We start from the raw sequence: 17,735 nt of genomic DNA on the forward strand, positions 1-17,735 counted from the left end.
CCTGGAAGTCCTGCCATGAAAAGCTCCATCAGACAACGTACTCTCACAGAGAAAGTTTCTTGAAAGAAGTGTCTCATCCTCTGTAATCACGAGTGATGTACGTTCTCTTGAAAAACTAAAAATATGTTTTAGTCAAAATTAATGTTATTTTATGGTTATTTTTATCAAATAACCAATAACAGGGGTGCAGCCAGGAATTCTGGGCCACCTGAATTTATTTTTTATTTTATTTTTTTTTTTTTAAATCACGTTGGGCCCCTCATTTTTATTTTTTAATAATTACTAAGCATGCACAGATCGATCAGCCGATTGCCCATAAAAGGAAATTGCCCGATCCTTACATATGAAACCGAGCTTATCCACCAATGTGATCTACCTCTGCAAAGGTCTGAAAGTTGGCCACTGTCCCTTTGTGCTCTGCAAGACTGACAACTAGCAACTGAGCTAAGGCTAAAGACCCAGACAGCGGCCTACTGTTAGTGCTTATGGGAATTGAAAAGAGCAAAGCTACTGTAACCGAAGGTTTCAGGATGCCCGCTGATGTCGTGGAAGTACGGTGTCAATAAAGAACGAGACCCACGGCTGCAGAAGGCACGTTTTTTCATATACATAGCTCATCTCGTTTTGCAACAGTCAAGAGACCTTCTCAACACACGTTCAGCCTTCAAAATAAGAACACTGTGCAGCACATCTTGTTTGCTTGTGACAAAATAAAAAATAGTTTACTCCACTGCAAGGAAAATGATGAAGTTCGTGGCATTGGACGATCAGCCATTTTTGGTCAAATTGTTTGTTTTTAGCAATTTTCTAAAACTTCTCATTTCTATTTGAGAGACCTACCTCATATGCAGTTAAAACAACACGTTTGTATTGTTTCACGGGTATACCTGTAGTTCAATGTTGTTCAGCAAAATAAAATTGGAACATTGAAGGTGTATGCTGTCAGTTATTAAAAAAAACAAAACAAAAAAAAACAAAAGCGGTATCAGCCAAAATCAGAATCAGCAGGTCAGGTTTTTTTTAAAGATCGGTGATCGGTCAGAAAATTGTAATCGGTGCACCACTTATAATGACCTCTTTTTTGGGCCCTTGAAATTGTCATAACTTTTCCTCCCTATACAGCACGCCTGGCCAATAGCACTCATCATAAATAAATTGAACATCCATCCATTCCTCCATTTTCTATACCGCTTCTCCTCATTAGCGTCGTGGGGGTATGCTGGAGCCTATCCCAGCTGACTTCGGGCGACAGGCGGGGTACACCCTGGACTGGTAAATAAATAAATAGATTGAACAATTTACAGTTAATCCATGTGATCGGTATCAGCCAATTTCACTCATGGATGATCGGTATTGGAACCCTTTGTCACTGCGCAATACGTACCCGGAACGCAATCGGTTCCGATTGCGTTAGCTAATTTTTGCGACGTCACATGCTGTGGTAGTTACTAATTTTTAAAAGTATGAACATAAATGATCAGTAACCATTCATATATGTAATATAGTAGGAGGTTATTTTACTCTTGTTAAAAGACTTCGTTAGCATGGGGATGTCTCCATCGTCTTATGACATCCACCAAGACTGAGCTATGTAAAAAGTTACGCAATGCATGTAGCACAGACATTAACGTCATATCCGGTTACGTGTAACATGCATAAATAAATAGAATCAAACACACAAAATTCAGTTATATTTCAATGTAAACAACCATAAGCAAAGTGCAATGATGGATTCGTCTCGAGTTCAGCTGGAGTTTTTTCTCTAAACGGGGAAATACCATCCATCTAAACATATCTTCCTAGCAAATGCTTTTGCGCTATTTTCAGTGGCGAAAAAAAACGTAAAATAATTTATGGAACAAAGAAAAGAGGGCTTATAAATTATCCACTTGCACCATGGATATGATTTTAGAAAGAAAGATGGATTATGTTGTTATTTCCCAAATTTCTATCTATCTATCTTAACGTTTTTGGGAGTGGAGGAGAGACGTATATTGCTTGCTGCCGTAAAATAGATCAATAGATGGCGCAGATTACGCATGCCTAACATGTGACTGCCGAAAAATAGACCGACCGGATGTAGACGCGTTGTGCACATGCGTAGAACCCACTTGAACCAATTGTGTTCCGGGTACGTATTGCGCAGTGACAACCCTATTAGCAACACTAGCACAGCTATGTGAGCTACTGTTCTGTTCTCATTACACTCACATTTTTACAGTAACATCATGCTAGCTTAGCCTGAAGATGTGTAATGAATGGGGTATCACAAGACACACAAGATTGGGTCTACGGGACGAGACAAAATTTAACATTACTTTTAAGAAAAGTACAATGGAAAAAATATACACTAGATTGCAATCTACTAACTTCATTTCTACTGCTTTACATTCTTCTGCACTCTGTGTGTATACTACCGGCCCCGCCTCCACCCACCTAGACAAATATACCGTATGACTGACAAAAGAGTTCACTTCATTCCTGCCATGGTTCTTTGGAACAAACGCACCAAGGTGCTGAAACCAGAGTGAACCCGCATCCTGCCTGTTTGGAGGTGGGAGACTCGGAAAACAGACATTCATGCACATGGCAATATATTGAAAATATCAAGTTCATTTTCATTTATTGTGTGATTAATTCATTACTTTATTATCGCACAAGGCCTAGTGCCCACGAGATAGATTTTTTCTGATCTTGTGACACTGTTAGTAGCGAAGCAATGCTGTCATCAATGAAGTGGTGGGCGTATACAGGGGCTCTTCTAGCTCAGGGCAGGTCAGATGTGGGGATGGGCGATATAAGCCTAAAATCCATTCCATTTTCTTCCACTTATCAGGGTCGCAAGATTTTCCGGTCTCCAGGAACCTCTTCAAGTTCCACCAAGAGGACACCAAGACATTCCCAGGCCAGTTGTGAGACATAATCCTTCCAGCGTGTCCTAGTCTGCCCCGGAGCCTTCTCCCGGCCTTCTTCCTAAAAAGAAACGCTCTGAAAAAAACAAAGTGTGGACCGGGGGCCATTTTCGAACCACAGCTTGAATTCTTTACACAAACAGAATTGCCCGTCACAATCAAGTTAAAGGGCTTCATGTAGCACAGAGCTTGCCTTAAAGCGGCTTTTGCAGACACGTGAAAGTGGTAAAGTACTGTCTACCACTCATAAAGTAACTTATAGATGTGTCTGGGAGCCTTTGTAATGAATGCTTTATTTACTGTGCTTAATCAGAGCACTTAAACAGCAAGTCTTTTCAGAGCCTTGAAAGTGAAAAGTGGGACAATATTCCACACGGTAAATTGACTGTGTTGTGGCACTGACCTTCTGACTATTCTTACAAGAGGCAAGGACTTCAAAAGTTAGACAACAGACTTCTGTCTGTCTTTTCAGCACTCGTGAAGCCTCGAGCAGAGATCTCACACACGACAGTTATGTTCTTAAGTGCTATAAAACACACGTGCTAGGTTCCGTTAGCTCAGCAGTAGTTTATAAGTAGCACAGATTTGTTTCACCCGTGAGCCTGTTGCCACCCCTGCTGCAGAACTTGCTCAGCAGTGACCCCCAGTCCCGCATATGACACAAAATCCGGAACACACATGAAAATCAAAGAACCCATGCTGTAAAACATATAGGCAGTAAACCATTTTGGTTATAATGGTTTTAGTATATTTAACATTGTTATTTTTGCAACTAAAACACACCAAATTCTGCAAGCATGTGCATCCTTGCGGAAATTTGTAAATACAGTCGTCCCGCGTTTATCATGCTTCATGGGTTCCAGAATCAATAGAAAACCTGTTTGTGACATTCTAAATATGTGTTTTACCATCATTAGAGCCCTGTAGACATGAAATAACACCCCTACAGCCACCTTTATATCTTGTGTACATCACATTGTGCAACACTAATGCACAGGCTATAGGATCACTGCAGGGATGGCTGCCACTCATAGCATAAAGCAAGCTACCAAGCTAAACTAGTTAGCCTCCAATTTATTTATTCTAAACTTAGTGTTTCAAACAAAGTGGGAAAGAAGGACAAAGTAAGAAGCCAAAAACAAACCACTTCCACACGGAATAGGAGAACCATTTTTTCCCAACTCTTTCAGGTCGGACATGCCATGGCTGACTACAGGCAGTGTGAAGGTAATCTAATCTAAGGTAATGTCTCATTCATGTAACATTACTGATGCCTAGTGACCAGAATACTACATATGACCTATTTTTCAATATTTAATAATAATAATCATAGGCCATAGTCAACCAAAAAACAGCAATAATTTATGAATTAATAATAACAACAACAATAATAATAATAACGATGGAGTAAGGGAAAACTGTATAAGGCGTCCTGGATGCAACCACCTCACCAATTTGGCTAAGTAGCGCACCCCACAGAGTTAAGAAACTGTAATTTGAACTAAAGTTAAAACAAATTTGTATTAAAATGTTTAAAATTTAAGGCTTTCGGGGCTTTTAAAGGGTGTGTTCTTTATTCATGTTTTTGTCATTGCTGGGGGTCTTTAAGAGGTACCCTCTGCGCATAGAGGGGATCTGCTGTTCGGCCTTTTCCTTCTTTCTGTCTTTCTTCTGGCTTTTAGTTGGTTAAAACAACTTCATGGCTAGTTGCCAAAGTGCCATCTGTTTGGAGCCCCTCAAAAAAAAAGTAATTTGGATTGCATAAAAAATGTCATGCATGAGGTATAAGATTCAAAATTATCTGCAGCCAAAAGCAAGCCAACTAAATATATCCTCCCGTCCACCCAAAAAAACAAAAACAAAACACATGCTTTGCCAACGGGAACCCGGATAATAAGTGACAGGTGCACCGACAACAAACAAACAGGAAGCCCTTGAGGAATAAAAACAACTGGAGGCTCATTTACAAATCATGAGGTCGCCGCACGTGGAAAGAGCTGGTGGTGTTTTCAATGAGAAAAGGAAGGGACACGAAAGGTTTTCCATGAGCCACGTGTGAATGATTAGGCACTGGTGCAACATGCTTTGTCATCCAACTCTCCAATATAAGAAGATGTTGGGAAGGCTGCCAAGAACATGCAGAATCCATGACTGGGGAGGACACCAAGGCGGGTGTAAACATCAATGACCGGGGTGTGGCCATTGCAACTTGAATGCCAACCTCTGTGCTTACGGCCATCCCTCAGTGTCAGGATCAATTCAGATCATGGATAGCTGTTTCGACACTTGCTAGGTAAAGTTGGACCTATACTTATCCATAGAGAATCAACAACTCTTGCAAGCCCTTCCTGGTCAACAGGAGTTCAGACTTGGCCCAGGATCAGGATCAATCACTTACCTCACTCACAGACCAATCAAAATCTGGATCCAAAATTCAAAAAACAAATCAGGCTGGGTGAAAAAAATCTATATAATCGATTATAGATCAATTTCATTAAAATTTGCAATATCGATTCAATTATATATATACACACACACACACACACACACAGACACACACTGTATATGTATAGATATGTATAGATTGCTGCACTCAGGTCGCCCTTACTACGGTTCGGAGATGAAAATTCCACTGTAGTAGTAGTAGCAGCAAACGGCAAAGACGACGGCTTTTTTTTGTGTCGAATACAGAAGATGAAGACTTTGATGGATTTGTGGATGAGGATTGATCTAAAGTACTTCAATTAAGTACAACCGAACTCAGTTTTGCTCCCGCTGCTTTTTAAAAACATACGATAGCATGCATGCTAGCATGGTTTTAGCGTGCAGGCAGTATTATATTGTATTGTATTGTAGCGTCGCTGGGAGCACATCCTGTCTACTTTGCGGTAATGTTTTGGTGCAAATGCTCTTAAAGTTACATGTTTGACCAGGAAATAGCAAGCTCAAAAGAAGACGGCTTTTTTATGTGGAACAACTGACAGTTTGTTCCACATAAAAACAGTTGCAAAATTGCTAGAATTTACATTTTGCACATTTGGATCTAAATGAGGTTTTAAGTAGAGCTACAATATGCAAAAGCAAGAAGGGGGAGTAAGACAAAAAACATTTGGAACTTGTAATTTTAACAAACAAACAAAAACTGACATAGGTTGTTTATCACCTGATCAAAAGTTAAAAGACCACAGGCTATAAAAGCCAAAATCTGCTCAAAATTTTCATTTTCTGCCAGGCATTCACACTGTCATGCCCTATGTGGCAAGAGTATCCATAATTAGCAAAGTGGTTATATAAAACATTTGCAGAAATTGCAGCACTGTGAAGATTGGGAGGGGGAAGTAAGGGTCTTCAATCCATATCGGCTCCGGGAATGCTCATCTGCACTTGAACTTTGCCCTTCACAAAGCGGGCAAGGAACGGTCACAAGGAAGGAAAAAAATAATAAAGGGCTGGATTTTCCTTTGATTTTCCTTTGAAGCTCGTGAGTGCTCTCACGCCGGCTGAGTGGATGCATAGGATCACCATCGGGATGACCATTCCCATACCCTTTCATTTACGCTTTCAACTCCTCAGAACCATCTGTCCACACAACCAACATATACTCTACTAACACAAGAGTCATTCTCCTGAAAGGGGTACCAAAGCGTGACATTGCAAGCAAAAATTTAAGTCGTTATTTTCTAGCCAATTTGCATATTAAAATACATTTTGGTATATTTCATGGCAGCAGGACACTGTTTCCTAAAACCTCAATGTGAACACTGCCATAAATACTGTGATATTTTTTGATATATTTTAGCATAAAATACCAAACCAAATGTATTGAATGCATTGATCCAAAACGGTTCAATACATCCGTGTGAACCGTTACACCTCTAGCGCTTAAACATTAGTTTGATAGCTGCAAAGCCTCTACGAGGGCACACGTCTCGTCACACCAGCACCACTTGATGCGAACAAGACAGCTAAGGTCGGCGCTATCTATGCCGCAAAGGTTAAGTTGCCCGACTATTGGCAACACAGCTGTTTTCAGCACATCGAAGCCTAGTTCCAACTGCGAGAAATAACACAGGACGTTTCCACGTTGTGGCTGCACTGGCCCTCCACTTTCTCTCATACCGCAGGAGAGGTATGACGGACTTTTAGTGGTTTTGAAACCGTGACTTTTTCATACAGTGGTATACGTTGAAACCGGTAACCGGACCATGCTTAGAGTAAATATATGAGTTTTAAGATCTTGAAAAAAAACTGACATTTTTACATGTGCATATCAAATTTTTAGTGTGATTAAAAAGTGCCTTACCATTTCTTTAGTTTGTCTGTGCATACTAGGAGTGTCACGAGATCGCATGTCATGAGAAACACCAATTCCACAATTTTACAGAGTTAAAGATGTCGAAGCAAACACTGCATTATTATAATACATAATTATTTATTATTATAATGTATGATCTGATTTATTTGCTCTCCAAAAATGTTAATATCATTTAGAGTCAATTTATGGGACAATAAACACAAGACGCACCTGCATTGTTTTGTTTGTCCAGTAATATTTTTTCATTACTTTTAATTCATGTTAAAATATCATCTCATCTCGTTCTCATGGACCTAATCATATACATCATCTCATCTCACAATTGTTGAAGCGCCATGCGTTTGTTGGAGTTACTACATTAGCACTGACTGATATCAGATCTGCTACACTTAATGGCAGGGTGTGCGAAAATCATCAAATAGACTATGTAGTGAGCCCTATCTTTATATGCACTTAGGGATGCTATCAGGGTTTTATGCTGCCGATACCGATCATCCATGAGTGAAATCAGCCGATACAGATCACATGGAGTAATTATCCATTTTTCGATTTATTTATGATGACTGCTATTGGCCAGGGTTACCATATAACCAGGGAAAGTCAGGAGAATTCCAAGGTCCCCTGACTACCACGGAGCCTAAAAATTAGGTAAGTACTAATAAAATGAATAATTCATTAATTTAAAAAGTGTTTTTTTTTCCATGGGGCCCAGAATTCCTGGCTGCACCCCTGCTATTGGCTATATGATATGAAAAAAGGAACCATGAAATCCCCTTAATTTAGGACAACAACATATTTTACTTTTTCAAGACAACATACTGTATATCACCGGTGAAACTTACACAGGATGGGATGAATTCTTTAAGGAGACTTTGGATGTGAGAGTACATTGGTGGAGCCCCAACTGGGCTTCCAGGTATCATATAGGTGGGCTCCAAGTGAGAGAGCAGTCGGTAAACCCAGTGTCGTCCACCGCTGAGAAAGGCTGGTCATCTCGTCCGATGAATTCAATTATTTTTCGGGTTATTTGCTTAGCATTCTGACTGTCACGCACATACAGGTGTTGTCCAGCGTTTTGGCTGTGTTAGCTGCCATTTGACTGACGATCACACCGTGAGCCTCGAAAACTCACCCTTCTGATGCTTTTTAATGTGCTACCCCCACGAGATATTTTCATGGTATGTCTTGGCAGGTAAGTTCCACACGGCAGACATGTTTGTTTTGGCACGCATGCGCAATGTGAAGGAAAATAGGAGGAGGATGCTACCCAAGACACTACACTGCACTGCACGTAGGGATCGCTGCAGGCTGCAATAGTACTGTATGTGCCACAGGTGATCGGCTTTTGTGATTGGCGTTGAAAGGTATTTATCGGCATATGCCGATCACATGCTTTTTCACAGAAATTGGCCGATGCTGATTCCCTATTACAGTTAATCTCTAATTCAGGTATAATTTTCAATTCTTCACATGTTTATGATGTTGCCTTTTCCCAAAGTTAAAACAGCCTTACAGCTGTATCAGCGCCCACAAATGTCTTATTTCTGACCTTACACTTATTATTTGTCTTTTCACACTCTGGAATTCCTCATGTTTCATTTTTAATAAAATGTAAATTAGCCTTGTGTGCAAGAAGAAGGCTGCCTCTTTCTGTGTGTGCGCACAACAAACTTTTGAGGTTTCTGCGGCAAGGAGCCTCTATAAAAAAGCCGACCTCGGAGGCAGCCGGCCGCGAGCCAAATCCGTTACTGCAATTGCTCTTGACAGCAGCGGCATGGTTGTCCAGGAAGATGGGCATCCCGGCGCTAACAACGCTGACCACGAGGGGCTTTTATCAGCATGTGTGTAGGCAGCAGCAGCCGCACAAATGCAGCAAGTCAAGATCATCGAGGAGTCTTGTTTACTGTTTTTTTTTCTGCACATGTAGGCGTTTCTTTTGTGGGGTAATGAAATGGAGGCAAGAAAATTAGCAAGACAGAAGAAGGTATTGTACGCTATTGCCTGAATGGGGACACACAATATGCAACAAATACATAACTTGCAAATGCATTATGCAGCCAATTATACATAATACTGTCAGAAAACTGTGTAGGGAGCTGTGCGGCTCAGGTGGTAGGATCACATTTGGGAAATCTGAAGACTGAAGATTACTGCTCAATCCCCAGTCAAATGGAGAATTTTGGAGGTAAAAAAAGTGTTAAATACTGGGGATACGGTGCAGAGATGAGAAACAAGAAAAAGGCTTGTAATATGCATGCCAGGGCAGTAGCGGGCGATGTTACTCTGAAGAAACTTGTACTACCCAAAACTGTCTTTAGAATATCTTTCGTCAATTTAGAACGAGATGTAAACTGTACAAGTAGAACGCCTCCGATGGCGGTGTAGTAAATTAGAAATGCAACTGCACAGACATTTAAAAAACGATTATTGAGATTATATGAATAATTTTTCAAATTTGCTGAAAATATACCAGCACGCAGATTGAAGACCTGTTTGTAGGTTCAAAAATATCTGTTGTCATCAATCAATGTGCCTTCTGCCATATTTCGTTATACAGTATATTGCCCAGCGAATGGCGAAAAACCACGCTACAGGGACGCACCCATAAAAAGCCCTAAAATGACTATTTTTCATATTCTAAACCAGTGATTATCAACTGGTGGGAGCCATTTTCGGTGGGTCGCCAATCTTGCCAAAAAACTGTGTAATGACCCGATGTCTGTTAATGCATCTCACGTATGTCACAAGGTGCATGCCAGCTCCAGCTCACATTGTGTTGCATGGAGGAAATCCGCTCACAATGAAGACTAGCATGTACAGTTTCATGCCCAGTTGGATCTATTCATCTCCAGTTACATCTATTGACCCAGGCTTTGGGGTGGTCTACAGAAGAAATGGACCACCTGTTATTATGAAACTTAACTGCTGAGTTAATCAGAAAAAAAGTTACATTCGTATAATAAAATCTTTTTGAATTGTACTTTTTGTTTATTGGGAGGAGCCGAATCACAGCAAAACCTTGATTTTCTTAAAAGATGTTTCACTTCTCAACCCAACGTCCAAATCCAGTTGCTATCATTCAACTCCTCAGATATACGATATACTGCAAAACATTTACACATACTTCTTATTTAAATCATTCTTAAATTTGTGTATAAAATGTATTGTTCCTGAGCAGGAAACGGGCGGGATATAATGCTTGCAACATGTTGTAAACCCGTAATTGTTGCACACAGGCCCTTTATCCATCCTTCCATTTTCTACGCCGCTTCTCCTCATTAGGTAGGTACATGCTGGAGCCTATCCCAGCTGACTTCAGGCGAGATGCGGGGTACACCCTGGACTGGTTGCCAGCCAATCGCAGGGCACATATAGACAAACAACCATTCACATTCATACCTATGGACAATTCAGAGTCTCCAATTAACCTAACATGCATGTTTTTGGAATGTGGGAGGAAACCGGAGTACCCAGAGAAAACCCACGCACGCACGGGGAGAACATGCAAACTCCACACAGAAATGCCCAAGGGAGAATCGAACCCAGGTTTTCCCAACCTCCCGACTGTGACTGTGTGGCCAACATGCTAACCACTAGACCACCGTGCGACACAGGCCCTTTAAAAACAAGATATTGAAGACGTTCTAGTTGAAAAATGTTGTCAATTTGGGTCGCCGCTTGTCATTGACGGGTGATGGTGGGCCCCACAGCCAAACCATTTGAGAACCACTGCTCTCAGCCATGGTTCACCAACGCGATGTCCACAGACACAAGGTAGCCCCCCACGACCACATGAGGTGACTGCGAGCCTGGTTTTCATTCAGGTTTTCAGGTAATAATGTGATTTACACTAGAAAGAAATGCATTCTGAAATACAAAATGCAGATGGAAACTTGTCTTTGTTGTTTACGTTTTTATACAAAATGTAGATATCAACATTTTGTTCATGTTCTTGTAAAACAAGCATATCCAGTGTGTTTGGGTTGAAATAACCTATGAAAATAAATGTTACAAAAATAAATGGCTCCCTGCCATTTTCATTTTGTAAAGGTATCTCTCACAAGAAAAAGAAGTTGTTATACACAAACATGCGCGCATTAAGAAAAAAATTCCAGGCATATAGTTCACAATATTGAACTTACAAAACATTACAACACCATGTCCTTTACAAGCATCTTCCTGCAGGAAAATATGAGTGACTTGACTTGTGAGACAGCGCGCCCCTTTGCTGAATTCATAGCTGCAGCACTCTTTTTCCCCCCTCCAGATAGCACTATCAAACCACTTCCTATAAAGGTTACATTTTTAAAAATGTATTTTCAATTCAAAGCATAGAAAAGAAATTTACAAATGTGCAGGGAATGAATGCTGAATGATGAATGAGTGGGCATCTACTGTAACGCGCCAAATAAATGACACGTGCATCCGATGACTTCTTACAGTTTTACAGTGTTTGTTGTGCAGTTTACGCTGACGCCAATCACACTATTAAAGTAAACACACAAGTGAATGCTTGTAGTGTTGGGCTCTGCCCAAAATTGTCTTCAGAATATCTTTCATCAGTTTAGATGATATGTATACAACTTGGATGCAGTAGTGATGCAGTAAATAACAGACATTTGTCATATCATGATTATAATTGGTCTGAAATAAACGACACAGGGTCAGAGCTCAAATGCCTTAACATGCTTAACATGCTTGTTGTACAGCTAACTTTTGGTGGCACACTTGACCCTAGATATAATGGTAAATAGTACAATGACAATAATGGCATTTTCAAACAGCAGGATAACCATTAGTTTATCGATAAACCGTATTACACTTCAACCCTCTGGTAAATGTGGACTTTATATGCATTGACACCAATCCTGTAAACATGTTCGTCATCATAGGACAAATAAAAATTATCACAAAACCTATTCCTGAGGACGTACATGTCATTTGTCATTTTGGTTTGAAGGCAACCTTTTTTCAGGAATTTGGGCCATTTTTGGTTCTTGTGTACATTTTACAAGTAAGGGTGTCCCAATCTGATATCAGCAAAAAACGAGTATCGGATTATATTGGCCTGGATCTAAAATCTATATCTAATACTCCGATACAAGCAGTCGATTCCAGACTCTGCCTCAGCAGCGGCCGAAGAGAGCCCATGTGATCAGAAGTGTGTGCGAACATGTTAAGCATGGAGTAGGAGTGATGTCGGCTGTGCGTGTTTTTCATTGCACTCGTGCAGACCATGGTGCTTATCTTGCCACTCACTTGTGTTGCCAGCTATTTACACAAAAGTGGCTGTGTATGGATAGAAAAGCTATACTGCCATACAAGTTGTACAATGACTACTCTAAAGTACAAGTATTTCTATAGTGTCACCCCATGAGAAGAGAAACAGTCATAAAATGCTTGCTGAATCACTTTAGCACTCTGTGCATTCTCTGGACCAGTGAGTCAAAATATAAAAGATCATCTTTTGCATCTATGGTCTATGTGGGACAAACTATACAGGATTATCTCTTGTATAAGAGCGAGAGCAAGAAAGAGGACATAGGACAAGGCGACTAGATCAAAACGAGGATGATACGCCGTTGTGTAACCTCCAGAGTGTTTATATTTCTGACTAGTCTTTCCAGTCAAAAAAGTGTGTCCATCTTGGAGAATGACCAATCACAGCCGCAGCTACCTCTGCAGTTGCACAATTTGGCACCATCACTCCTTTATGCAACACAATTGGGATCCCACTGGAGGGAAGTGGCAGTAGGGGTGCCCAAATTGTGGGTTGGGGGTGTACTTACCACATGAAAGCCCCACCACGAAGATGAGGAGCGTCCGTGTGCAATCCTCTGCCCCTGACATGGTAGAATTCCCCAGGAAAGGTGGAGGTTTAATCCCAGAATGAGTGGACCCCTCTTCGTTACAGTCCCTCTGAGGGCTGCCTGGATCTCAGTCAACAATGTGTGGATAGATGGCGGCCCCTCTTCGCGCTTCTCGCCGCCGATCAGCGTCCTCTCCCCGGCCAAACTGAGCGCTTGTGCCTCCTCGCGAAGTTCCAAGAAACGTCTCCAAAAATCATAAATAGCACGCAAAAATAACCCTTCCTCGCCTTAAAAGGGGGGTTAACTTTTATGGATCACGACAAAATAAAAGGATAAAATCAAAATAGACTTCCGTGGAGGTTGAAGGAGGGACCGGGCGATTACGCACAGCTGTGTCCGAGCTGTCACTCACTTCCCCGGGGCTACACTTGCGAGCCACCTCGGAGGAAGGCTGGAAGTGCTTTTGGGGGGGGAGAGAAGGAAAAGATCCGTTGTACCTGGTTCTGGACGCACTTGGTTGGATAGTTAGTGGGTCGCGAGAATGAAGTCCAGTGAGTTGCAGCTTATTCCGTTTCACTTCAGCATCGTCGGTTACCGGAGTCTGAACGCCAGCCAAGTCCCAGCAACTCTACCGTTGTTCCTTCAATTAATAGAGTGTCCTTTTCTTCTTCTAGCGGTCTTTGTGTGCACAGATCCCTAAACTAGATGGATTCAGTGGTTTCGATATTGGTTTGTCCTCCTTATGAAGTCCCTTCAAAGTGAACGTGCTCACCTTACTGAGGAGAGAAGTTTGGCAAGCACGCCACATTCAAACACCTACAACTTCCGGTTGGCGCTTTCAAACTAAAAGCATGTCAGGGTCCTAACATCACAGACGGCAGCACAAATTAGGATTTGATGCGTTGTAAAATTCACATGTACATATTTTACCCGATAAAACAGAGGTCCAAAGAAAGTCATTTCCAGAAAAGGCACAATGATAAAAAAACAACATTGAGAAAAAGTTGATTTAAACACTCTGGCTCGAAGTGGCCTCAAGTGTCTGTAGACCTGTACAACAGACTTTGTGTCCAGCAGAGTGATTGCAGTGATGTATTTATTTATTTTGTTTACTTAAATGTTTGTATTTATTATTAATGTTTATATTTATTATATATTTATTCGTATTGTATTTTATTTTTCTTATCTCTCCTATCTTGCTGTGTGTTTTTTTCATTTTAAGCGTTTATTTAGCGTTTATTATGACATTTTTGCACAGCTGCTGGAAATGTGAATTTCTCTTGAAGATGAATAAAGTATCTATCTATCTTTCTTGGCTGTAGACATGCAGAAACTAGGCTTGAACTCTGGCACAAGGACACTACTCTGGAGTAAAGATCGCACATTACAGAGATGTTGACTTGTGTATATCGTTAAGTGTATATCATTTGTTTGTGTATTGGCTCCATTTTTAACAGAAAATGGCTATTAAATCGAATACATGGCAACAGCATTTTAGAGCCTGAAAATCAATTGTTTCATGTTTCTCAGTTAGAAGATTAGCCGCTAATCTCGGCCCATAATCTCACATTTTTACAATTTATCCTCATCCTGTCTACTATAGAGGGGCCAATTTTGGTGGCCATCAGATGAAATACTTAGCTTGTGGAGTTGAGGTATGAGAATTTCATAGGTCATGGCAAAACAAAAAATGGCCAACATCATGTCTTAGAGCACAGGTTCCTCGTCCTGACATGACAAACATGCGTAGGGGGATTTCAGGTCAATGGAACACACTGGCGATGGGTGCTGATACTTTAGAACCTCTGGCAAACACTTTGTGTTTCACGTCACGCAAAGCAATTTGTGACCAAGCTCCGCCCACAAATTCATCGTCGCATATCTGTCTATATACAGGGTTCAATTTTAGTTCAGATTGGGCAAATTCCCTTGGAGGAGTTCATGAAAGTATGACTCCTGTAAACGGCCCAAACTCTTCTGTTTATTTATCAGTGCCTTTCACACCATAGGTTTGTTTTTTATTTTTGCATGACAATTTCCGTGTCAATTGAATGCACCGGAGTATGATAGTATTTTTCTATATTTTTGAAAGTTACTGGTTGAAACAATAATTTAAATTTCTGCAGTTGTTGAATTACATAAACATTGGGGAATGGTTTGCTTCAACCTTTAGATCAGGGGTCTCAAACTAATCAATTTAAATGGGGGCCGCTGGAGATAGGGTCTGGTTGTGGCTGGGCCGCATAAAGTATTGGGAATAGGGCAGGGAAACGGCTCCCGATAATGGTAATATCTCGATACAGTGATAGGGTGAAACAAAAAAATAAATACACTTCATACTTTGTATTTTGCTGCATTCAGCTGGGATAGGCTCCAGCTTACTCGTGACCCCAATGGAGACAAGCGATACAAAAGGGGTGGAATTTTTGCAGCATATTTTAACCAGACTACAAGCAGTAATGGTACACAAAGAATGAGGATGTTTTAGCAACATAAGTGTAAACAGGATTTTAGTTTTGTTGTCTGAAAAACAGTAAAGCTATTTTAAACTCATTCAGAAAACACAACATCTCATGTCTCTCAAGTATATCAATGCTATAAAGTAGAATAATTTCAAAAAGAAATACTTGTTATAGCATTTTTACACTACTCCTCCATGTCTAGTCGCGGGCCGCAAAATATGACGGCGAGTTTGAGACCCCTGCTTTAGATGATTTGGATCAAAACCTGGTTAAAAACTGAGGTAACGTTTATTTAGGTAACACTTATTGTTAGATTGCTTACACTCCCTAAACAGACTATTTTCTCTGAGAAGAGGCTCACTGTGCCACACTGATTTAGAAAGTTGTCTTGTGAGAACAGGGCTTCCATGCTTTTATTTTACAAGCCAGAAATGGCTTTGCGGAATTGCCCGTATTAGGGACGGCAGACTTGAGGCACCTCAGAGACCAAAATTTAATCTTGAAGAGTGGCCTGCCACCACCAGTCTGATTTTCTGAGGGGGGATGCTTTAATAAATTAACATTGTTATAAAAGGAGGTTTGATTAATTAGATGAGTGCAGCTAATGATTTTAGTACGGGCTGCTTTCCATTCCTGGAGTACTATTAATGTTATTCGTGTTTCTGTTATGTCAACGTTAGTGGTGGGGCTAAATAACGTGTGTGATGGGTTAATAACAGTGTCAGATTTGGAAATGGGAAATAGCTTAATGTGAATTTAATGCTTTTTCCATTTTTTTGGTGTTAACATAACTTAACAGCTGTTAACTTATCTATATTACTACACAACAATACACTTAGGTCTTGACTTTACCGGTGCCTCATTTTCAAACTATTATATTTTGTACAACTTTAGAGGTGTTGTTTTCCTTGATGTGGTCAAATTCCAAATACTACAACGTCAAAGGTGTTTGCCTCTTGAGGTTCCGCTGAATTTGATTACCACTTTAACCAGTTGAGGGCAGCCACAGTGCATATGCGCAACATAACATGGTGCTTGTCCGAAAAGCATATGCAGTAATCCCTCCTTTATCACAGTTATTTGGTTCCAGACCTGACTTTCCATTCATCCATTTTCTATGCTGCTTCTCCTCATTAGGGTCGTGGGGGCATGCTGGAGCCTATCCCAGCTGACTTCAGGCGACAAATTGAGAAGTGAATTTCTGCAATTTCTTATTTATAAAGGGAATATTTTTGTAGTTATGGCATTGAAAACCTGTTTATGATCTTCTAAAGTGTTTTTTAACATTATTAGACCCCTCTAGACATGAAATAACACCTTACACCTTTACAGTACATTTGTATTACCCAATATAGTAGATATAGTCAGAGAAAATAAGCCATTTAAGACATAAATTGTCACAATCTGTGAGTTGGCCCACGTGACACTTTGGTTTATTGTCCCTTTTATGTCTTCGTTCCATGCCCTTATTTTGATATTACTTCCGTTTCTGCTCCGTTATGTTTTTCCCTCCTTTGCGTGTCTATTCTCTCGCACCTGCTGCTAATTTTAGTTGTTTATTTAATTCAGGTGCATTCTCCTCTTGTTTATGTTACTCCTCATTTGTAGGTATCCTGTCGCTGCACGGCAGCAATAATTAATAAATATACATTTTTACCTGCAATCGGGTCTCATCTCTCGCATCCTGGGGTCGCCGCCATAACACCAGAATGCCAAGACGTGACATAAAGAAAATTCGTGCTCTTGTGTGTCACAGTCAATTTGTTCCCTGTGGAGGACAGAAAGTGACGTTGGAGGTTCAGAGTTGAGTTTTACCTTGTCGTAGGTTATGGCTGCAACAGTAGTAGTTATTATTATGATGATGATGATGATGATTATTATTATTATTACATTATTGTGCCTGTTGTGAGATCATTTAAACCTGCAGTAAAAGCCTGTTGTTCTGGCGATCAAGTCTGATGCTTGTCTCACTTAAAAAATACTGACACCTAGTGACCAATCTGGAATACTACTGTCACAATTTCAATGCATCTTCTTAATGGCTTATATTTGTATTTCAGTTAGTTTAACAATTTTCATGCTTGAAAATGCTTAATTTAGAAAAAAATATCTACAATCTGCTTAAGTATGCATACTTGTTGACTAATAATAGGCCGTATTTAACCACAAATGCTTTCCTCTGCCCCTACCCCATTCAGCCCCGTTCTTGGGCCCTTGGGGCTCATGCTTTTTTCTG

The 17,735-nt window shown here is 40.5% G+C and overlaps 1 protein-coding gene across 1 annotated transcript in view; it reads right to left on the reverse strand.

Moving 5' to 3' along the window:
- Nucleotides 1–13,820, reverse strand: part of tmem132e (transmembrane protein 132E) — a 496,716-nt gene extending 482,896 nt beyond the window's left edge. The window contains exon 1 of the mRNA XM_054754825.1: nt 13,017–13,820. Within this exon, the coding sequence (XP_054610800.1) occupies nt 13,017–13,077 (61 nt within the window). The 5' untranslated portion in view covers nt 13,078–13,820. The remainder of the gene's footprint in view (nt 1–13,016) is intronic.
- Nucleotides 13,821–17,735: the final 3,915 nt, after the last annotated feature.

Source organism: Dunckerocampus dactyliophorus, chromosome 16 (genome assembly GCF_027744805.1).
Source record: "Dunckerocampus dactyliophorus isolate RoL2022-P2 chromosome 16, RoL_Ddac_1.1, whole genome shotgun sequence".
NCBI classification, from domain to species: Eukaryota; Metazoa; Chordata; class Actinopteri; order Syngnathiformes; family Syngnathidae; genus Dunckerocampus; species Dunckerocampus dactyliophorus.